Consider the following 25,042-nt stretch of genomic DNA (forward strand, 5'->3'; position numbering starts at 1 on the left):
CTCTGGGCTGGGGCACTGTCCCTGAGCTCTTCTATTCAAGGCTAGCCCTCTACCACTTGATCCACAGTGCCACTTCTGGTTTTCTGGCGGTTAATTGAAGATAAGAGTCTCATGGCCTTTTGTTACCTGGGCTGACTTTGTACTGTAAAACTTAGATCTCAGCCTCCTGAGTCACTAGGATTGTAGGTTGAGCCACATGTGCCCAGCGCAAATTGTCTTAAATATTCCACGGTTACAATGTTCTAATTTTCTAAAACAAAAATATCATGTCAAGTCTTGGGCAAATAATAGACTAAGCAAGTTAGTAATAACTTTATTGCTAGAAATACCAATAAAAACTATTCTAGGCTATGAGACTTTCAAAATGAACAAAGAAGGAAGAACTCAACTAAAAATCATTAGACACTAGTGTTGGTTTCTCCTCTATATGAAGTGAAACCATGAAATAAAAAATGGATTTATCTTTCCCCAAAATAGATTTTTTTCCAAACAATAATCACCAATAAGCTATGTGTTAGAGATGAGTCTTTAGGGGAGGAGATGATGTCATGAATTTGTAACCCCAAATCAGGGTTAGGGCCCTTAATATTAGAAAAGAAATAAAATTTTATTTGATATTAGTGTCCTTCATAGAAGAAAAAAATAATTAAAACTAACACTCTCTCTCTCTCTCTCTCTCTCTCTCTCTCTCTCTCTCTCTCTCTCTCTCTCTCTCTCTCTCTCTCTCTCTCCCACTCTCTCCATCTTTCTGTTGCTCCATGCATTCTATGAGTATAGACAAAAGATATAATTAAGAGTTTGTCTCCATTACATCACATATGAATGAGAGCATCACCAGTCACTAAATTTCTATGTGCCTTCATCTTCAGTTTCTGAACCTTGTAATCTGTGAAAAATTGTTTCTTGTTAAAGCAACTGAGATATAATTTGTTACAGCAGTTCAAATCTAAGGAGAGTAATTCATTTAGAAAAAAAATAAAGGGGAAACAAAAAGAATGATTTATTATACACACACACTTTATTTTCTGTTGCCTAATTAAATGTACACAGTACAAAATAATTAAATTTTGTATAAGTTGTTATATAAGTTAAATCTACAAAATACTGAAGGAAACCCTATATATAATTTACAGTTATACAGAATTTCAACTTAATTTAAATAACACCTGTTTTAATTACATTCTAGTTACATACATACTTGTTTAGAGACTTTTTATAAGTATAAATACTATTATTTAGATTTCAATATATTTAAAAGTGGAGTCCTAGCCATATTATTGTAATAAAATCAAAGTACTATTGATGTGCTCAGTACTACAATTTTAGATGATTTCTATGAAAGCATGCTTTAGAGAATATTTGAAGACAACAGCAAGTTTAGTGAAGTTCAGTATTCATTTCTCCTCAAGAAATCCAACCGACAGGGAGTTTCATGACCAACTGATTGTTATTGGCTCATCCAGAGTAACCTGATTATTTTTTAGGTCAATGCTTAATATCTAAAAAAAAGAATAAAATTGCAAATAATTGCTCAATCATAATCACATTGTTTTTTGCCAAAGATAATTTCTATTTCATGAATTGTGTAATTAATTATATCTTGTCTTTCATTTGATAGATTTTTATTTAAAAGTAGTCCAAATGGCTGTTAAGTGACATGGAAAATCAAAACTACTAACCGAGCATCTTAATATCTATGCCATCCTTTTTTCCACATTATTTGTAAACATGAAGTAATTTCCAGCCATCCTACAACATACCCTCTACTCCCCTCCTTCAGTTTTTTCCCGTTGCCCAAACCCAAAATATGGATAACAAAATGTAATTGCAGTTCTGCAAATGTTAACTGTGGTTTAGAGAGATTTTATTTTATTGGCATGTATTAGTTGTTTAAGAGGATTTAGTGTTATATTTCAAACATATACACTGTACACCACCTAATTCACATACCATTTCCATCTCTCTTCTTTATTTTCTGAGATCCCTTCTTAAGACAATTTCAATAAGTTTTGCTGTTGTTTTTATACATGCTTACAAAGTACTTTGACAATATCCACTCTTTTCACCTTCTCCATTGTCTCTCCGGTTAAGCTGGCACCACTCCCCCCTATTCATTATGCTTTTTATTTTTTTAATTGCTTTGATTCCCTTCAATATTTATTTCTCAAAATGTTTTCAATTTGCTATTTCACACATGAATGTATTATAATTCTGTCAAACTGTCTTCTATTGCTTTCTCTTTACCCATTTCAATGATTAACAGCTTTACTATTGCCTGTTTCTTTCATTGGAAATAATTCAAACTGGCCATATAAGGTATAGTCATGAAGATAATCAATACAGCAGCTGTAGTCAGGCAGTCATTGGTTACAATTTTATGATGTGACCATTTAGGAAGATCACATATTTACTGATTTTTCTTCAGCATATTTCGTGCCTTAGCTCAGAAAGTTTAGGTATAATTCTCAATAGGTAAAGAAAAAGAAATGAAGAATATCAATGTTTTTTAATTCCTCCTATAGATCATGCTCTCCTAAGCATTTTATAGGGTCAGATTTTCATTGTGGACACAGTCTGAGTCCAATTGCTACACTTTCTAATGCAGATATTTTAAAGTGAATATTAAACTTTGTTTAACATGGATAGGCCCGGTGGCTCATGCCTGAAATCTTAGCTATTCAGGAGGCTGAGATCTGAGGATGAAGATTCAAAGCCAGCCCGGGAACAAAAGAACCTGAGACACTTATTTCCAATTAATCTCTAGAAAATGAGGAGTGGGGCTTGGCTCAAGGGTAGGGTGGTAGTCTTGAGTGCCCAGGCAGAGTTCAAGCCCCATGACCCACAAAAAAAAAAAAGAAAGAAAGAAATGTTGTTTAACATGATTGAGAAATAGAGACAGATGTTTTGAATGGTTACCTTGCAACAATACATCACTTACCTTGCTTGTTGTGTTATGACTAAAGTGAGTTGTCTCAATTTTGTCACTGTGAATCAAAGAAACCTCTTGGATAGAACTGCTCCCCTCTCCCCACACTTCAATAATTCCAAGCCTAAGTTCATCTTTGTTTATGTAACCACTTTTCAATATGGTGGTCGTCAAAATGGTCTAAAAAGGTGAAGAAAAATAAACAAAAGAAATCTTTCATTAACAAACCACACATAATTTTTAAGAAAAAATACCTGTTCAACAATATATGTTGCATAGTCAAAAATTATCTGCATACTTGAATTAAGTATGTTACATAATAAATACTGAATAAAACATTACACATATTCCAACAAAATTTTTGTAAATAATCTGAAATACCTTGTTTAAATTAAATTGCACCAGGAAATATATGTCTCTTTCATAGGTATCTGTAGAAAGTAAAAAAGAGATTGATTTTTATTTTCAAAGAATAATAGTATTCATGTAAATAACTTTTATTCCCAAGGAAAATTTCTCTGGATTCATTTTGAATTAAAATAAAAATAACTCATATATGTTTCATCCTAACTAATGTGTGTTGTTGATATAATTATTCCATACATAAATCTAATTAACTATATTCTAATGGCAGAGTTTAAGTACTTTATCACAAATATAATATTACTCTTAAGGTACAAATGTGGATAATCTGGGACTGGGAGTTTGGACTAGTGGTAGAATGCTTGTCTAGCATGCACAAAGACCTGGGTTACCCAATACTTTCCAGGTCTGTAAATAAAGTCAAGTTTTCTTGACTTCTGATATTGAATTTTCACATGAATAAAAAATTTAAAAAGAGCATAGTGGAAAGAAAAAGAAAAGTAGTCAAGCACATGAATAAAACAAGCAAATGTCATAGCAAAACCAATGTATTTTAACACTTCTTTGATCTATACGTATTAGCACTCTAGTAAGCAATTTATTCAAAATTAATTTGCTGTGAAATATTTCTGTCAAGTTTTCTTGAACAGCTAAGTGTATACACACAATAAAGTATATAAGAAGTATATAAGTGGTAATATGCCATCCACAGTTTAGTATTAACATTTAAATATAAAATTCTATGCTAATTTAGTGGTTTTAAGCAGCGAATGAGGTTTAAAAAGTTTTGAAAATAGTGATAGATTATTAGGGAAACACGGGTATTCTGCTTAGATAAGAGAAAAACAATGCATGTGACCTTTGTGAATGGCACATAAAAATATTTTTCTTTAGGATAAGTACAACAAGTTAACATTTTATGTGGTTATAACTTTATAAAGCTATTAAAGCTAAACTTCTTTACAGTAAATGGATTTTAATATAACATCCTTTGCATATATCTTTGATATTTTAAGAAGGAAAAATTTAGTCTGTAACTTATATAGCAGATTTGGTGTTTGTTTAAAATAGATGGGTGCGTTGCAGCTGGCTGAGGAGTCTGCAGTAAGAGAAAACCCATGAGAAACCACAGAAAATTATTACTGCTGTATTATGGCTTGTGTCTAGTCAAGAAAATTCCAGGGCTTATTTGAAATCTTTATACTTAACTATATCAAATATACTGACATTGTGATGTATAACAAAATTAGTTTCAATTGTCCAGAACAAGTGCTCTCTTTTCATGAAGAGATCATGAAGAAATACATGGATTTACTGTTACATTCCCATCTTTAAAGAACAGATTCAGTCATGGAAACTAAATACAATAAAGGCCAGACAATGAGGATGTAGCTTGATTTTTTTTTAATGAAGAGAAAAAATTTCTAAAACAAAGAAATATTCCCTAGCAAAACATTATAATGCATTAAGTTGGTTTGTTTAATTATGATACTCATTCCTGGGAAATGGTGAGGCAAATGACAAATGCTATAAACTGTGAAGAATTTCATTAATTTGTTAATGACCATCTAAGAAATGAAATAGAAGGTTTCATTCCACATTTTCTACATGAAAACTTTAGGAAGAAAATTTATTTTTCCCTCAATTAGAGGCTTCTCGCTATTATAGAATTATTTTATCTGCCTTAATATAGATAAAAGAATATCTGCCTTAATATAGATATTTACTAATAGACTCACTTCTTATGGTGGCAGAATATTAAATTTGACCTAAACACAAACACACACACACACACACACACACACACTCACCCTAACATATGTATACACACATTGTAAACTCTTCCATGTCCTTCACAAAAATTCTTAGGAAATCTTTTATTTATGTACAAGAACTAAGACTAGAAAACAAGGCAGCAGACAAAAATCTCAGTAGACTAAATATTGGGCTGATGCAATATGATAAAATGTATATGTATACATATTACTGTCAAGAAAATCTCTTTTATATGGATATTTTCATTTTCAGAAAACCCATCTAAGAGATTTTCAGTTTGTTACTGATGTTAATTCATATTAAAAAGTCTTGTGTAAGCTGGGCATTGGTGTACTGTGCCTGTATTTGTAACTGATCCGGGGGCTGAGAACTGAGGATTGTACTTTAAAGCTACCCTAGGCATAGCATTTTATGAGACTCTTCTCTTCAGTGAGCCACCAAAAGGTTGTAAGTGGAACTGCGGTTCAAGTAGTAGAGAAATATCCCTGAACACAAAGGTCAGTGACAGCACCCACATCCTGAGTCCAAGCCTCAGGTCTAGCCAAAAACATAACAATATCAGCTCTACTGAATAGAGTGTTAATATAAGTGGTCATTAGTGGTCAGTGAACAATCTTAATTGTACCTGATGCCAAAGGACAGATAGCAGAAGCCACATAGCTCAGCGTTTTGCTGTCTAGGGTGCTCTTCAGGTAAAAATCATAATTGAAAGAAACATAGGTGCATGTGTAATGATATCTTAATGCTGATTTTTTTTAATTAGAGCAAAAAGTGAAACCAATGAATACAATGTACAGAGACCCAACTCAATCTGGTTTCATGTTGTTGCACTTTTTTTGGTTCAAGAGTCACCTACTGCGCACAAATTTTGTTTGTTTTGAACATTGAATGGACCTTGTTATCCACGTTAAGCTAACACAAACTACAGGCACTCCATCCCACCATGGTTAGCCCATGCCCAGAGCACTCTTTCAGTTACTTAGTTAGTCTAGAGTGTAAGTATGATAAAAAGGAGGTGGGAGTTTATAAATGTGATCAACATTGTTTATATAAATTGAAATAATAATAAGGCTTTTTTAGCTTTTTGTTCAGACTCTCAGAGTATAATAAAAGCTAGTGTGAAAGTAGTGTGCAGGATTATGTAGGACGTGGATTAGATTTCTCCACCAGTTAGCACACTCACCAATGGTGTCACCGTCATCCCAAAACAGAGAACCCTGTGCCATTTGATTGTCATCTGCTGCAACAATGAGCTTCATATGATTTTTTCGACTACAAGAAAGAAATGGATAATTGTGGTATTGCATTTGTATTTATGGCATGTACAAATGAGTCCAATCTCATGCAAGTGTAATTTCAATTAATTAGAGTGCAAATGTTTACACAAAAATATCAACACATACCCCTTTAAAAAACTGAAACAGAAAAACCAACTAAATCCATAAGTTTAATTTTTGTCTTGTTTTTCTTATTCATTTCCTTTTTTCTTTTTTTTGGCCTTTTATATTTTTTCTTTTCTTACTTTCTTTTTTTTTTGACAGTCCTGGGGCTTGAATTGAGGACCTGGGCATTTTCCCTGAGCCTTTTTGTGCTCAAGACTAGCCCTCTATCCCTTTTCTCCCTAGACTAGATTTGAACCAAAATCCTCAGATTTTAGTATTGCTAGGATCACAGGCGTGAGCCAGAGGCACTCAGATAAAATTCACAATTTTTAATACAAATACCATGAATGTCATTTCATACTGAAGAGTTTCAGAAGTCTCCCCACTTACCTAATGGCAATTTCTTTTTTTGTTTTTTTCCATATATTTTTATTGTAATTAATAGAAGGATTACATTATATTCACCAGATAGAAGGTGCATTACTTCACATCTATTGATACCCTTTCTCATGTCTTGGTCCCCATTTCCCTTCCCTCACCCCCACCCCTCATGTTGTTTTCCCCATTTCCCTATCCAATTTCAAATAACCAAATACAAATATATGCAATATATCAGATAACAAGGTGAAATACTGCAACAATATGAGATAACCAAGGGACAACAAAAGAGATGAGAGATAAGATAGTACATTAAGGACAACAATCACTCATTACATGGCTTTTGTTTCTATATCCTGGAGATCATTTCATTTAGCATCATACTATATGGCCTTATGTATCTAGGTTTTGTTGTATACTATATGGCCTTACATATCTTGGTTTTGTTGTATTGTAAATATCTGCTAGGAGAGCCCAAGATTTCTACTGATTATGACAAATGAGGGAAAAACCATTGAGCCTATGTTCCTTAGAGTCTGGCTTACTTCACTTAATACGATTTTTTTCTAAGTCATTCCATTTCCTTACAAATGGGGCAATGTCATTCTTTCTGACAGCAGCATAGAATTCCATTGTGTATAAATACCACATCTAGGTGATCCATTCATCAACTGAGAGGCATCTGAGTTTGTTCCATATATTTGCTCTGATAAATAGTGCTGCAATGAACATCATTGTGCTACTTGCTTTAGTATATCCTTGTTTCTGGACGATTGGGTAAATGCCAAGGAGTGGGATTGCTGGGTCATAGGGAAGCTCTATGTTTAGTCTTTTGAGGAATTGCCATACTTCTTTCCATAGTGGTTGGACGACTTTACTCTCCCACCAACAGTGTAGTAGTGATCCCTTCTGGCCACATCCCCTCTAGCATTTGTTGTTCATAATGGCAATTTTTATGGTATTTATATTATGACAATTATAGTGTGGAAATTTGGTGTGACTGGTTCAAATTCCCAAATAAGAATTTCTTAAACCAACGATGTTTTGCTGTCATTTCCAGAGTGAGAGACTGGTTGCCATGAATGTGCCAGATATAACCAGAATCTGACACTGCAAGATACTTCAAAACCTTGATTTTTTTTCTGGCACAAGATTTTAACTTGACATATCAGCATGAATGTAAATATTTCAATTAACATTCATTGGGGTAAAAGAGGACTCTATCATCATATTAAGAGAGAATCATCAGATAAGATGAAATCCAAAAAAACTATAGAAAGAATCAACAAAACAAGGAGTTGGTTCTTTGAAAGAATTAACAAAATTGACAAACCCTTAGCTAATCTTACCAAAAAGAGAGCATACCAAAATAAACAAAATAGCAGACGAAAATGGCAATATCACAACAGAAATTACCAAGATCCAGAGTATCATGAGGGTATACTTCTCAAACCTTTACGCCAACAACTTTGAGAATCTAGAAGAAATAAATGAATTCCTAGCCAATATTAACATACACACTGAACCAAGAAGAACTATCCCAACTAAACTGGCCTATTTCAAGCACTGAAATAGAAATGGCAATAAGAGAACTTCCACCTAAGAAAAGCCCAGGGCCAGATGGATTCACAGCTGAATTCTACAAGGTCTTCAAAGCAGAGCTCGCACCAATACTCCTCAAGCTCTTCAACAAATTTGAAAATGGAGGTTCTTTACCAAACTCATACTATGAAACCAGTATAACCCTCATCCCCAAACCAGAAAGAGAGTCATCAAAGAAAGAGAACTATAGACCTATTTCTTTGATGAACATCGATGCAAAACTTCTCAACAAAATACTGGCCAACCGTCTACAACAACTTATCCAAAAAATTATACACTAAGATCAAACTGGATTCATCACAGGGAGGCAAAGATGGTTCAACATATGCAAATGAAATAATATAATTCAACATATCAACAAGAGCAAGGACAAAAATCACATGATTGTCTCAATATATGCGGAAAAAGCATTTGACAAGATCCAACACCCTTTATGTTAAAAGCTCTGGAGAAACTAGGAATCCATGGAACATTCCTGAATATAATAAAGGCTGTGTATGACAAACCCACAGCTAATATTACACCTAATGGTGAAAAGCTAAAGCCATTCCCTCTAAAATCAGGAACGAGACAAGGATGCCCACTCTCTCCATTCCTCTTTAACATAGTATTAGAATTCCTAGCCAGTGCAATAAGGCAAGAAGCAAGCATAAAGGGGATCCAAGTAGGGAAAGAGAAAGCAAAACTATCCCTCTTTGAAGAGGACATGATTCTGTATTTAAAGAATCCTATACACTCTACTCCCAAGCTCCTTGAGCTGATTCAAAACTTTGGAAGGGTAGGGGGCTATAAAATTAACCCTCAAGAATCAACTGCCTTCCTCTACGCCAACACTGAGAGGAACAAGACAACAATCAGGAAAGCAATTCCTTTCGCAAAAGCCTCAAAGAAAATAAAGCGTCTAGGAATTAGCTTAACTAAGAATGTAAAGGACCTTTTTGATGAAAACTTTAAAACCCTGAAAAAGGAAATTAAAACAGAACTAAGGAAATGGAAAAACCTCCCATGCTCCTGGATTGGAAGAATCAAAATCGTGAAAATGACAATCTTGCCAAGAGCTATCTACAAATTCAATGCAATACCCATCAATATCCCAATGGCATTCTTTAAAAAAATAGAAGAGGCAATCCAAAATTTCATATGGAATAATAAAAGACACCATAAACGAAAAACACTTCTTAGCAGAAAGAACAGCGCTGGAGGAATTTCAATACCAAACTTTACACTCTATTACAGAGCTATAATAATCAAAACAGCTTGGTACTGGCACAAGAACAGGCCTGAAGACCAATGAAATAGAACTGAGGACCCAGATATTAAACCACAGACCTATGGCCACCTAATTTTGACAAGGGAGCAAAAAAAATAGAATAGAAGAAAGACAGCCTCTTCAACAAGTTGTGCTGGCAGAACTGGTTAAGCACCTGCAGAAAACTAAAGTTGGATCCTTCTTTGTCACCCTGCACTAGAATTAACTCCAAATGGATCAAAGACCTGGAGGTAAAAGCTGACACACAGAAAACTTTACAAGAAGGAATAGGAGATACACTAGGCCTCTTTGGCACAGGTAGAAACTTTCTTAATAAGGACCAAGAATCACAACAAATCAGAGAAAGGCTGGATAAGTGGGGCTGCATTAAACTGCAGAGCTTTTGTATGGCAAAGAACATAGCTACTAAATTAATTAGGAAGCCTACAGAGTGGGAGAAGATCTTCACCAACCAAACAGCGGACAAAGCCTCATATCTAAAATATATCAACAGCTCAAAAAATTGAATCACTCCAAAATTAATCTCCAAAGTAACAACCATCCCATTAAAAAATGGGCCAAAGACTTAAAGAGAATCTTCTCTGAAGAAGAAACAAAAATGGACTATAGACACATGAAGAAATGCTCAACATCTCTGGTCATAAAAGAAATGCAAATCAAAACAACTCTAAGATTCCACCTCACTCCAGTTAGAATGGCCAGGATCAGGAAAACTAATAACAACAGATGCTGGAGGGGATGTGGCCAGGAGGGATCACTACTACACTGTTGGTGGGAGTGCAAACTCATTCAATCACTATGGAAAGCAGTGTGGCAGTGCCTCAAAAGGCTAAACATAGAGCTCCCCTATGACCCAGCAATTCCACTACCCAACCATCCAGAAACAAGGGCATACTAAATCCACTAGCACAACAATGTTCATTGCAGCACTATTCACCATAGCAAAGATATGGAACCAACCTAGATGTCCCTCTGTTGATGAGTGGATCAACAAGTTGTGGTATTTGTACACAATGGAATTCTATTCTGCTGTCAGAAAAACCAACATCGTCCCATTTGTTAGGAAATGCAAAGTCTTAGAAAAAAATCATATTAAGTGAAGTAAGCCAGACTCAAAGGAACTTAGGCTCAATGGTTTCCCTCATTTGTCATAATCTGTAGAAACCTTGGGCTCTACTAGCAGAGATTTGCAATAGAGCAAAACCTTGATACATAAGGCCATATAGTATGAAGCTAATTGAAAGGACCTCAATGATATTGAAACAAAAGCCATATAATGAATGATTGTTGTCCTTAATGTACTATGTTATCTCTCATCTCTTTTGCTGTCCCTTGGGTATCTCATATTGTTACAGTATCTCACTTTGTTATCTGATATATTGAATATATTTGTATTTGGTTATTTGAAATGGTATAGGGAAGGGGGGAAAACAAGATGAGGGGTGGGAGTGGGGGTGAGGGTAATGGGGACCAAGACATGTGAATTAATGCACCTTCTATCTGGCAAATGTCATGTAACTCTTTTATTAATTACAATAAAAAATATTTAAAAAAGAGGAAATCATCAAAAGTCTGGTTGAATCCACAATTTTCCAATACTTATTAAATTTTTAGGTAAAAATGTTCACAATTTGCATTGTAATGTTTATGCAATATACATATCTAGATCTGTATATTTAGCTATATCTACCTAGGAATAGATATATGTATGTAGATATCCAAATAGAGATTAATCTAAACATAGATAGTTATAATTAGATAGAAACATATATGCATAGATATCTATATCTATCTAGATATATAGAGCTATTTGTATATTTATCTATTTGTCTCATTACATAAAAAGGTAGATAGATCCACATTCAATGCTGCATGTGGCATTCTCTCACAGACAAATTGAGATAGATAAACAGACAGCGATAGGAAAACTGTATTGTAGGAGGATGTAATAGATCCTACAAACCATGATACATGTATATCAATGTAACAGGTGTAAGACCGCATGAGTGGATACTTGAAAATGTTGAGCTTGGAGTAAGAGGTAAGTTCCTGCTGGCTCTCAGTTCCTCATTCATATATGATTATGACCGTGAGAGTTCCATAGAAAACTCAGCCTTCCTCTCTTGCTGCTAAAATGTAAAGCTACTCTATTTTAAATGTCTTATAAAAATAATAAAGCAACAATTAACTCCACGTATCAGAAGGAGGACAAAAAGATGATTGCTTAGCCAAATTTGTCCCTGAAAAGACACAATATTGGCTTGTCAATTCTTCTCTATGTTATTATATAGCTCTGCAGTCAGAATTTGTATCTCTCTTTGGGGAGCTTTCTTTCTTTACAAAAGGAAATTTCATCGGAAATCAGTTTCTCCAGGGTCTCTTGAATTGCCAACTATTCCCACCTACAAAGATGCTGAAGTTATTTTTCAGAACTTTTTTTAGGTTAAAAAATAAATTGCAGCACTATTTACCATAGCAAAGATATGTAACCAACCCAGATGCCCCTCAGTACATGAATGTATCAAAAAGATATGATACTTATACACAATGGAATTCTATGCTGCCATCAGAAAGGATGACATCTTTCCATTTGTAAGGAAATGGAAAGACTTGGAAAAAATCATATTAAGTGAAGTAAGACAGACCCAAAAGAACATAGGCTGAATAGTTTCCCTCATTTGTATTAATTAGTATATACCTAGGACTCTAGCAGAGGATTGCAATAGGGCAAAACCTTGATGAATAAGGCCATATATCTTGAGGGTAAATGAAAGGATCTCCAGAATATGGAAAGAAGAGGTTTGTCTTTTGTGACTGTCTTTCTTAATGTACTATGTTATTTCTCTTCTCCTTTGTTGTCCTTTGGTTAAACTTATATTGTTACTATATTTGACTTTGTTACTTTCTATATTGTAAATAGATGAATTTTTTATTTGAAATAGGAAAGGGAAGGTGTGAAAACAAGCTGATTGGGGGGGGTGGGGGGAAAGAAATGGGGACAAAAACATGAGAAGAGGTATCAATGTGTGAGAAGTAATGCACCTACTATCTGGCTAATGTAACTGTAACCCCTCTATACATTACCTCAATAATAAAATAAAAAATTAAATAAAAAATTAAAGAACATTTGGAGGTTAAGATTGGATTTTTACAAAAATATCAGTTACTTTATTTTTTAATCCTCCAGTTCAATAAAGTCCCTGCCCAGGTGGTGGCTAAACAAATTTGTTTGCAGTTTATTATAAACTACTTAGTTCCCTAATATTTGAGGTTCCTCTGGTGTGACACAATCCTGCTACGTGTGTAGGGCAACACTGGCTGGGTGACATCCCTTGATGTCTTCCTAGGGACTCACAATGCCAATCCCACTGCCACTGACAGTAATGATTTTTCCTTTGCTGTGCTTATGTGAGGATGCTCAATGTATCTTCCCCCACACAGGTGGTAGTACAACATAATAACTAGTATGAGTGTCCAGTAAACATTCAGGCCCTACTTACTAGCTTAGAAGTCATGCAATTATTATGAGCCTTCTTATTTCTGTTATCTCTGCACTCTATATTGCAAAGTTTAATCAAAGCCCTGAAAATAATTGTGCTAACCTGTGAAATGTGTTCTGTGCCGGCTCTTGACACGGCAGGATGTAGCCACCACGCACATGTAGATTTATCATATCAAAAGGAGCTGAGAAAGTATGAGTTTGACCTCTGATATTTATATCCTGGCCCTGGAAATGAATGGAGGGGTTAGGAAAACAAGAAAAGAAGAAATAGATTCATCCACAATATTGATATTTGAGGGGGAACATTTATAAATCAAATGTCATACTTCTGAATTAAAGAAAGGCAGGTTCTGGTGGCTCAGACCATTAGTCTTAGCAATTCAGAAGGCTAATCTAAGAAATTCTTGTCTGCAATCAATAAACAAAACTCAGAAGTGGTAGTGTGGCTGACGTGGTAGAGCAACAGCCACAAAAACCACAAGCTATCTGATAAGCCAAGCCCATTATCAACATAAAAAGTAAAAAACAAATTTTAAAATAATTTTTTAAAGCCTAAACATTTAGGAAACCATAGTGCCAAAGCAAATCTTTAGTTCTGTTCAAGTACAGGTCCTCATAATATCTCAGAAAAGTTATCTGTTTTGTAATGCTCACTTGAAGACATTCTGTGGGGTTTTAAAGTTACTGACTTTCCATGAACATTAGACTTTGACAGACTGCATTGCTTTTAATGAGCATATCTGAAAATACAGAGCAATGACCTTTCTGAGTATTATGTGAAATTTCCCTCTTTATTTTTTTAATGACAAACTAAGGAACTCTTCTCCCTCACTTCATACAATGCAATTCAACTGCAATTAGCAAGAACTGTCTTACTCTTGTTATTTTTTAAAGTGGAAAAGAAGCAAATGCATCATAGATAGCATTGATTCCAGTTTAGTGAATTCTCCAGAATCATGTTAACAACTTACAGTGTGGTAGTCAAACCACCGAGCATCAGGAACGTAACCACTTACAGATGTCATGTACTAGAATTAAAAAAATGAAATCGTTAAAGCCATATAAACCCCGAACTATCATTTTATGAAGAAAATTTGTGGTAGAACTTACAGCGTCTAGTACAGGAGTAACCAAAAATGCTGGACCCCACAGAAACTGTCTGAATATATCCCAGGTTGCCTTATCCTGGAAGAACCTTGAAAAGCAATTACAAAATAATATTAAGTCAAGAATTTATCTGTCCCATAGATCAAAAATTTTATTTTTCAAATTCTGTGTTCATTTAAACCATACTAAAACCCAAATTCCAGATATCTCTAACAACCTTGCCACTTAAAATGAAATTTGCATCAGTGTGAAATTCTATAAAGAAAATTGTGTCATTATTAAACAAGAAAACGCACATCATTATGATGAATATAGAATCAAGTGATCAAAACAACTCTGGAAGAGGATTCATGAATACTAACTTTTCAAGGCATACCACTGAAATACTTAGAAGTATAAATATGCATTCTGGCAGAGAATTGTAAAGCATATCCAATACAGGTGTTTACTTTAGAAACTTTAGAAAAGAAATGGAAGCCAGAAAGAACAGCTTACACCTATAAGACAAGCACTTGGGAGAATGAGGCAAGATAATCCTGAGTTTGATGCGAGCCTTGACTGCAGAGCAAGAGTGACTCAAATAACTCAAAAACAAAACAAACAAAAAATACAGAAGGGCTGGGAGTTTGGCCTAGTGGTAGAGTGCTTGCCTAGCATGCACGAAGACCCAGGTTTGATATCTCAGTACCACATAATAGAAAAAAGTCAGAAGTAGTGATGAGGCTCAAGTGGTAGAGCTCTAGCCTTGAGAAAACCCAAGGACAGTGCTCAGGCCCTGATCCTAAGACCTTATGGGAAATAAGAAAAGATAATAGGAGACACTCATCAATATGTATTAGAGGTGTATGAAGAATTCTCACTTATTTTTACAATAATATAGACTAATGAAAAGTTAAAAGACATTCTTTTATGTGTTAATAAAATGCTGAATTAGACACATGACCATCAAGCCTTAAACCAATTATATAGTTTGATGATAGTCATTATTATATAGATATGTTATCTAATTAAAATGAAATTATTGTAAATATGTTTATTCTTGGCCTTTTTCTTTGGTAACTGAGGCCAGTGCTTAACTAGATTTGTGGATTTATACATCCACACACTTCTCATGAGAACAGAACCAAGACAGTCTCAATAGGACAAGAATATGTGAGCTTCTGGATAGGGACTTGGTTCAGAGTTGATAATCCAGTCATTGCAAGCAATTAATAGGGATCAGTCGAAGTGATTCATTTGTAAAGGGCAGAGAAAGGAATCAATAGTACAGTATGAGAAAGATAAAAATGATTTAATGGCCCATTAGAAAGATAACTTGACAATATCTTGAGTAAAACAAATTAAAATAAAGTTGGGGTTTTCATGCAGTTATTAAAAAAATAAAGAAATGCAGATATGTATATTATTTCTGCAAGCATTTTACTAGCTCAGTAAATATGTTGGCATTTTTATTGTTTCATTCACAGAAAATTCTGGAAAACCACCTCGTTTAACAATTCTGACCATCTATCTTATGAATAACTAGAGGATCCTGGCTACCCCTTCGTGTCATTGGACTGTGTATTTAGATTTTATAACATCTACAACAAGAATATGTATTTGTCTTAAAATGAGAATAAACAAAAAATATTCTCAATGATCTGTACTGACTTGACATCCTTAAATGTGATATATATATATATATATATATCATTCAGAACAATGTCTGGCATACTGAAAGTACTTTAATATTATTACATTTTAATAGCTTATTACCATGTTTCCTTGGCTAATGGAACTTTTGTGTGATTACAAGATTTATTCATTTACATTCTTTTAATCCAACTGAATACCAAAATTCACAACAAAAGCTCTCCACTGTAAGAGTTATTTGAGCAAATTAAATGGAAACTCCCTAGGTAGAAGGAAGAAAGTGACTTTTTACTTACTCATGCAAAAGGGGTCGGATAACAGTGCCACCCTCAGCATGAACTTCATGCATTTGTGTGTAGAAATAAGGCAATAAAGTGTATCTAATCTCTAGGACATTCTTTGACATTTCTGCAAAAGATGCATTCCAGGAAACAGGATCTTGTCTCTGAAATAGGAGATAATTAAGTAGACCTAAGTTATTATCTCTGTTTAATACTGACATGGACAAGAAAAGAAATTTTATGGATTCACTGTCACGGGCTATGCATCCTCTTCATATGCGCTAGGACTTTTCTACTTCATATGATTTAAGATAAAAGAGAAGGGAGTATGTGAATATTTTATTATAATGTTATGTCAGCCCAAGGCTAAACCTACACAAATAAAAGTTCCCCTTTGAATGGAAGAGAACACATACACAACCGAAGATGGTGCTACCCACTAACAAGGCAGATGATCTAGGTGGAAATGATGTGACAACGCTCCATTATAATGCTGTGTGATAATGCTGTACTGAAATGATGAGAGAAATACAGAATGTATCATGATGCCCACACACTCTCGTGAGAAATGAGGAGATGATAGCAGTAAAGAACCCACAGAGTCAAAGGAGGACAGGGCACAAGGTGAAGCTACAGACCATGCTCAAGATTGGTCTGCAACGTCCACTCCATGAATCAAGACTGAAACTAAGAACAAAAACCTGCACATTTATCATTGACCCTGTGAGTTAAAATAAAACAGAGCATGATTACTATTTTATATTGACAGCAAAGATACAGGAGATTTTTTCTATCTGTGTTATGTTTATTTTTGTTTTTTGTTATTGTTATCGTTTGTTGTCAGTTCTGGGGCTTGAACTCAGGGCCTAGCCACTGTCCTTGGACACATTTTTGTCCAAGTCTAATGCTGTGCTACTTGTGCCATAGCACCACATCTGGCTTTTTCTGTATATGTGGTATGGAAGAATTGAACCCAGGGCCTCATGCATGCTAGGAGAAGTCTACCACTAGGCTATGTTCCCAGCCCCCCTTGTTATGTTTATGAAGGTGGTCACTTTAGTAGATTTGGGGATAAGAAAGATTGAATGTTGACTGGGTAATAATCCTAGTTTCCAAGTGCTAGGATCCCAAGAGCCATTACAGTAAAAGTAGAACTGGAACTACTAAAATACATACGGAATACTATTGCTATTTGCAATAGTGGGGTAAGAAAAGATAATGTTTAAACTGTGCATTCTTTTTGAATGGAATACTAAGATTTTGAACTCAGGACCTTGCACTTACTAGGCAAGCTGTTTTCCACATAAGCCTTTAGTGCTTTGTAGTTTAGTTTTGCTGTGGACAGGGTTTCAACAATTTTCCATGGCATTCTTGACTGAAATTCTACTTTGTATTCCTTCTACATGGAATTCCAAAAGTAATATTACACTCAGCTTAATGTTTGAGATGGTGTCTTGCTTACTGTTGCCCAGACAGGCCTCGAACTATTTTCCTCCAAAATTTTCCATCTCAAAAATCTGAGATTACATGCATAAGATGCCACCTTCAGTTTCTGTCATACATTCTTAAATATGAGTCCATTAATTCATGTTTAATCAAAATGAAGTTTCTAGTCTGACATTTTTATTTCTGAGAGGTTATTCTTTTTCTCCTATTCTCTGGAGTCTGTCCTCCCAAACTTCAGTTTGCCATTTTATAAACCGTTCAAATGACCCCTGAACTTCTCTTTTTCATGTTTATATTGAATATTTTTATGCATCGGATGTCAACAAATGTTTCCCATTTAAACACAGGTAATTGAATCTGATGTAACACAATTTTTCCCTTTTTTTTTAAAGTTTCTCTAGGACACAGTGATTCACTGTGAAGAGCTAGTAGATATTCAGTGTCAGACTTTGAATAAATATTATTTAATCAGTCCCTGTGCAGGCTTTTATTAAGCCATTCCCTATTTCCCAAATAGTATAGTCTTCTAAATTTTACTATTAACTATACATGTGCTCTGAGTTCCAAATCCTTTCAAAATGTAAAACTATCCTGCCTTTTGTCCTGAAAGACAGGTGCCTTCACACCTTCTAGGAGATGTATTTTGCCACTCATTTACTCTCCACTCTTTCACTGAAGGCATCAGCAAATGCATTACTGAGATATTTATTTATTATACTTGATCATCTTTCAAGCATTATAGTGGTGTCCCTCCTATCACTCCATGTGTTAATAAGTGGACACCCCCAAAGCTACTTTTCATGAATTTCTTCTCTTATTTTCTCAATTTTCAACTCCATATTTGGCATTTTCCTTTTAAGCCTACCCACTCCAGTCATTGTTACAAATGGCTTTTCTTCCAATTATTGACTTGGAAGCAGATTTATTTCTTGCTCTGTTTTAGTCTGGGAGAAATTCAAGAGGCAGATATTTCTCTGGCTGCTTAAAATGCAAGTAAAATGAGTACAGAAAATAGATCAACTAATCGTGCCATGTACCCTGAAATACAATAAAGAGGTGTTTCCATCAGAAAATTCACCAGTGTTAGGATAAGAGATATTCTTCATACCCTAAGGAAATTCAAGAGGAATGCAGTCTCCTGAAACACGGCTATGGTTGGCTGGGGGGGAATGGTTGGAGGAACCCAAAGGATGACTTACTCGAGTAAATGCAATGTTGTGATTCCTTGAATAGGGGTAGAATGCCCCGAGCTGCATCCAGCGAGCACAGAGATGGTATTCAGAGTTGTTAAAGAAACCACAGATATCTGCTCCAGTCTGAAAGATAATATTAGATCTCATTCATTTTGAATAAAGGGCTTTAAAAATATCTGTAGTCAATAAAACAAGATAAACAGACATACTTACGTATGACATTCCAAAGAGACTAAATTCCATCATACCTAAATATTAGAAAGAATTATTTTAGAAAGCAAAACTTTATATATCGTAAAATTATTACTTTTCTCAAACTTACTGTCTTTTAAAATCAACTCAGTTTCAATGAAACTGTTTTAGATTATTCATATGAACTTCTCCATCTTCTTATAAAATTCAAGACAAATTTTACCTTGTAATGTTAACAAGGATCATAAAGTCAGTTATTTATAAAATAAGCTTCATTGACAGTTGAAATAAGACATGTTCAATACACAAGTCTGTTTAAACATATTACATGATAGAGAAGAAAGCAGCTGTGATTTATTCTATTTCATTGTGAAATTAATCTGTTTGTTTCTGCAGCTATGTCACTAAAGGTCTTGTCATTGAAATCAAATGAATTAATAGACTCTTGTAGGATTTATGTAATACATCTCTATGTTAAAGAAACATGTTTATATATTTTTCCTTGAAATGATCATTCAGAAAATAATTTTAAAGCAAACTAGAAAAATACTTAAAATAACACTATTCATCTAATTTATCTGATTATCACATTGTTAAGAGAAGTTTTACAATTTCATTTAGAAATATTGTATTCTTTACCATTTGTCAGGGTTTTCTAGTGTCAACTATCTACAACTTGTTACTCATACTTTTTATATTAGCATTGGAATTTTTCTCAGTTCCTGCCCTTGTCAGTGTGAAAGCTGAGGCCAAAGTGAAAAGATTATATTTCTCAATGTAAATCTCTTGGATATTGTTCATTCTTGTTTACATTGGGGCTAATAGCATTAGATAGATAGATAGGTAGATAGATAGATAGTATGATAGTTTGACTGATTATAGGTACATTGTGAGGTGTTGGCATCTTTAATACTTTAACTCCTTTCTTTAAAAACTTTTATTATTATGAAGTAATTGTACAAAGGTATTTTATTTCATCATATCAGTTTATGAGTACAATGTATCTTGATCGGTGTAATGTCTGTCTTAATTCTACACCACCTCTCTCAATCCTGTCCATTTCCTCCAAGGGATTAATTCTGTTTCAAAATATATACATTGAATATTATGCTTGCATTTGCCTGTTCTTCCTCACTTGCACTTACTATATCATTGACCCACCACTAATATTTTAGTTTTTCTGAGTCAAACCATGATACCAGAAGGATAATTCTGATGATCTAAGTATATGAACCAGTGTCAAATGAAAATGTCATAGACTACTCATAAAACGTGGGTGACTATCACATACCAATGATGGATTTGTCCAGGTTGTCCCAGTTGGCATAGTTGTCTCCAAGCCAGTGACCTCCCCAGCGCCCCGCTGTGGGATATGTGGACCTGGAGATGACGATTCCCCTCTTGCCAGTTGTCTTCTGCAATGCACTAACAGAGACCAGGAAATACTGTGAGCTCTTTCACAGGCATGATATTTGTCTGCTTCTACTTAGGACCATGGAGTTCAAGTGTATACATTCAGATTGTCTCCTACTAAAACCAACTCTTCGTAACTCAGTAATAGCCTCACAGGCAGGAGAGAGATTATTCTTTCCTTCTGGTGATTACTAGAGTGCCATACAGATAATAAACATGACTGAAGGTTTATTAAGGCTTCATATGAAGCAAATGTCTTCATATTTATCTAACAAAACTGAGTTGATAGGTTTCATTCTTGGGCATCCATCAACAATATTCATACAAATTTTCAATTAAAACAAGGCAATTCAACAATAATATGAAGTACTTGATTTGAAATATTCATTGTACACAAATATTCCATTAATGTTCCAGTTCTTTTTAATTATAGCTTATGACCATTTAACATTCATGTCACTTCACAGAAAAGCCATGTTAAATAATACTGTACAGAAAAACAATGCTAAAATATTCTTGTTTGGGAGAGGAGATTAAAGGAAATAAGATATTAATGGATCTTAACAATAAAACTGTGGATCTTGTTACTGACATAGAATCTATACCAACGCAATAAATTTGGTGATTTATTTTTAATTTTCTTCAGTCTTTGAGGTTGACTTTAATGTCCTATACATTTTAAAACACAAACTAATGCAATTAAACATGTTTATAAATAATCTTTCTCTATTCTTCATTGCCTCTCTAACTTCTCTCTTATTTCCTGACTATAGAATATTTCAAAATTATTAAATAGAAAATATCAATACAATACAAAGTAGAAAAATATTTGCATTTAAAATAAGTTTATACAAACTGCAGGACTATCTCTGGAGAGCATAACTCAAACTCAAATATCTAATTAGGAAGACTTTTTCCAGTAAACATTATGGCCAATATCAAATACTTTCCTTGTTGCAACAAAGACAACACTGAACTAAGAGGTTTATGTATTTATAATAACTGCATTGACAGCTTGAAATTGTTAATATCAAATATTACTTCTGGTATTCCTTGTATCTTATAAGGTATAACCCTGCCATAGTGCTTGGCATGTAAAAAAATAGCTCAAGGGTTGTTTATAATTAGAAAACAACTCAAGTAAAATTATAGGAGCCTATAAATATAGTAGATACAAAAGATACTAAACCATCCTTTGATAAATGAAACAAAATTATATAGATATATTCATTAACTTAATTTTCCCACTCACCACTTACTGCATCATAATTTAATTTTTAATATTTTAATTAAGTGCTATTAAAATTCCATTCCAGAGTTACCATCTTGCTCAACAGCCATATTTTTTAATGTGTTTTTGATACACAATTATGTATCAGCTGCTTCACCTGAGGAATTTTTATTGTACAGATATAATAAATTCTTGGTCTGTACAAACAGCCTATATTCCAGTAATGAGTTTGTTTAAGATCAAGGTGATTAGGAGAAGTATTAATGAGAAACTGAGGTCAGTCAGAGATCCTGTCATTGCTAACAAATGATTTATGGGAGGTTTTACTCAAGTATCTATTCCTTGGTCAGTATCATTAAATTGTCTTACTTGCTTGACACTGTTCATGAAGTCTTTTCTTAGTAAGAAATACAATAAAATATTCTCAATAAGATGAGAATTAAAAAAAGAATCAATAGACACATATATAAAAGACACATAGATATATAGATAACAAATAGATGAGGGTTAGATAGAGAATAACAAGATGGATAAGTAGGTAATCTATAACACAGATGACTGATAGATAAATAGGCAGATACATGATTAATAAATAGGTAGACAGATGTTGATATGTGATTAATATGAGATAGATGGACTGATAAATATAGATAGGCATATTGTAGATGAAAGATGGATATGTGGGTGTGATCACTGAATGATAGGGAGACAGACAGATATATAGATAGATTTTCTTTGGTTCCTGGGAGAAGAAGACCATTTTAGAGAACGATTAGGAAGGAAAGCGCTAGGAGAGAAGCCCAAAGGATTCTCACACTAAATATTACCAAGAGAAGCCCTAACGAGTGTGAGTCCTGTGAGTGTGTGCACGGTTATTTGAAACCCGGCTTACTCGTAAGTAGGTTTCATCTGGGACCAGCCGTAGAGGTTGTGCACATCGTAGTGCAGGACTGAGGAGCCATCACTGAGAATCTGCTCGGCCTCCATGCATATGGTTCGGAAATGCAATCCCTCATATCTCTTTGTAAGCGCTGAAGGAAATCAGGAACAACAGTTAAAAAGTACAAAAAGCAAAGACGGGAAGCTGGTACTTCATACATACATATTCTTATTTCCATTTTAATTTGTGGGAAGTAAGAATTGTATCTATTTGTACTGTGTGGTGTTTTGATTCATCTATATATTGTGGAGGAATTATTACAAGGTTATTAAGCTTAACTAACCAAAGAAATTTGTATTATCTCTTTATACAGTTAGAATATATGTACAGTAAAATTCCATTCTTTTAAACACTTTAAGGTAGGTAACATAGTATTACTTTTTCATCATAATTTTTATTAAATTATCTTAAGTAAATGTGAAGCAATAGTTGATTCATGGTGACAGTATAAAACATCACTGAATGAATGCCACAATATTTTCCTTATATAAAATTATATCTTTGAGCAAAATGATATATTCTTTTAGTGAAGAAATTATGTGTTGAAAAATATGTATCAGCATTTAGCATTTGTATATGGCTTCTAAGAGTTTTACGTTTATAAATATACATATAGTCTATAATTATAACTCTATTACATGAGTTTTAACATATATCTAAGAACAAATCCAACCCTAAATATGTACTATTTTATTTATTTAGAAGGAAAATGCTGACTAAATAAACTTTTATTTTTTACATCTACTTAATAACACTAAACTTTCTCCATTGCTTTCAACAATTTTTTCCTCTGGTATTTTTAAGATTGTTTTTGTCCTTTCAGCTGTTAATATAGATCAGCTCAGCAATCAGCAGAAAAATCGTACATTTCTTCCATTAGCCCCCACTTTAAAAAAGCAAATAAGCAAATATTGTAAAAATGCTTAACAAAATTGGTCATGTCTAGGTAGGAAAGTGCCTGTCAGACTCTTATGTATAATTAACCACTAAAAACAGAAGTAAGCTGTGGCTCAAAGGGATAGGGTACTAGCCTTGAGCAGAAAAACAAAAACAAAAAGAAACAAAAGCAAAAGCAAAACTGTAGCTTGGCATTTCACTCCTAGAATCCCAGCTACTCAGGAGGAAGAGGCCAGGAGAACTGCAAAATCAAAACATGATGAAGCCAAGCTGGTGAGACACTTGTCACTAGCACCAAGCTTGCAGAGCCAGGGCCCTGAGTTAAATCTCCAGTACATTTTTCTTTTTTTTTTGTTTTAATGTTTGGTTTGAATACAAAATTTTTAAATCTGTGACAAATTATTTTAAAATATCAGCACAAAAAAATTCCAAACAAGAAATGGTGGGACAAAGGGTAAGCTGATGAATCACTGGTCGATGCTACACACTACGTTGAAAATAAACTACATATTCTCTGGGTAGGGATGAGCAGAAAACTAGGAGAGAGGGAGAGATGAGGTGACACTAATCAAAAAGGAAGGTACTCATTAGGTGACTTATGTAACCGTAAGTCTTCTGTATATCTCCTTTATAATAATGGGGTTTTTTTTCAAACAAATTTATATTTGGGGTGGTTCAAACAACACTTTCTTGTTTATGTTCCTTTCAACGTAGTGTTAAGTAGTATGGGTAATAGGTGAGGACGTAGCCCAGTGTGTGGAGATGTACTGAAAACACAGAATAGAAATCTTCTGGCCTGGTTCTGGTGTAATCCTTGCTATTCAGGAGGATTTTGATTTGAAGCCAGCCCAAGCAGGAATGCCCAAAAGTCTCTTATCTCCAATTAACAACCCAAAAGCCAGAAGTGGTGCTATGTGGCTCAAATAACAGAGTGCTGACCTCAAGCTCAGGGACAGCATTCAGGCCCTGAGCTCAAACCCAAGGATGGGCAAAAAGGAAAAAAATAAATGAAAAATAAAAGATGTGAACCTTTTGGCCTGAATTCTTAGGTAAGCATATACTAGATGATAGTATGGTCATATTAGAGGCACAGCAAATACAATTGTACCTGGGGAATAAGGTGGATAATTTAACTTGTCATTTCTGCATCGATTAGTAGTTGTCCCATTTACAAAACTTGATGGCTCATTCATGTCCTTAGAAAGACAGACAACCAACATTGTTTGAGGGATTTAGAACACAGATTCTGAAAACAATTGCTTGAGATTGCAAGGGGATTAAAACAGCTTTGAACAATATTATCTATATTCAGTATATCAGAAATTATACATAAAATTCTTTCAATTACACTGAGTATTTTAGCATAATGTTCCTTCGCACTTTTTACTGTCTATGTCTTCTTTTGAGAAAAAGAAAAGATTCTATGTTCTCCTGTGGTATAAATTACTCATAAAAAAGTGAAATTAATAATGTTTCCAAGGAATAACTTGTAACAGTGTATAATTTAGCAA

At 34.2% G+C, this 25,042-nt stretch overlaps 1 protein-coding gene across 1 annotated transcript in view; it reads right to left on the bottom strand.

Moving 5' to 3' along the window:
- Nucleotides 1-1,424: 1,424 nt before the first annotated feature.
- Nucleotides 1,425-25,042, bottom strand: part of Si (sucrase-isomaltase) — an 88,447-nt gene continuing 64,829 nt past the window's right edge. Inside the window, exons 35-47 of the mRNA XM_090334608.1 lie at nt 24,640-24,727; nt 22,587-22,725; nt 20,342-20,475; nt 19,072-19,106; nt 18,865-18,981; nt 16,235-16,383; nt 14,310-14,394; nt 14,171-14,227; nt 13,300-13,424; nt 6,249-6,337; nt 3,308-3,357; nt 2,939-3,106; nt 1,425-1,499 (exon numbers count right to left, since the gene is read on the bottom strand). Of these exons, the coding sequence (XP_090190734.1) occupies nt 1,431-1,499; nt 2,939-3,106; nt 3,308-3,357; nt 6,249-6,337; nt 13,300-13,424; nt 14,171-14,227; nt 14,310-14,394; nt 16,235-16,383; nt 18,865-18,981; nt 19,072-19,106; nt 20,342-20,475; nt 22,587-22,725; nt 24,640-24,727 (1,305 nt within the window). The 3' untranslated portion in view covers nt 1,425-1,430. The remainder of the gene's footprint in view (nt 1,500-2,938; nt 3,107-3,307; nt 3,358-6,248; nt 6,338-13,299; nt 13,425-14,170; nt 14,228-14,309; nt 14,395-16,234; nt 16,384-18,864; nt 18,982-19,071; nt 19,107-20,341; nt 20,476-22,586; nt 22,726-24,639; nt 24,728-25,042) is intronic.

The sequence above is a fragment of the Megascapheus bottae genome, chromosome 1 (genome assembly GCF_031878675.1).
Source record: "Megascapheus bottae isolate mThoBot1 chromosome 1, mThoBot2.hap1, whole genome shotgun sequence".
In the NCBI taxonomy this organism is placed as follows: domain Eukaryota; kingdom Metazoa; phylum Chordata; class Mammalia; order Rodentia; family Geomyidae; genus Megascapheus; species Megascapheus bottae.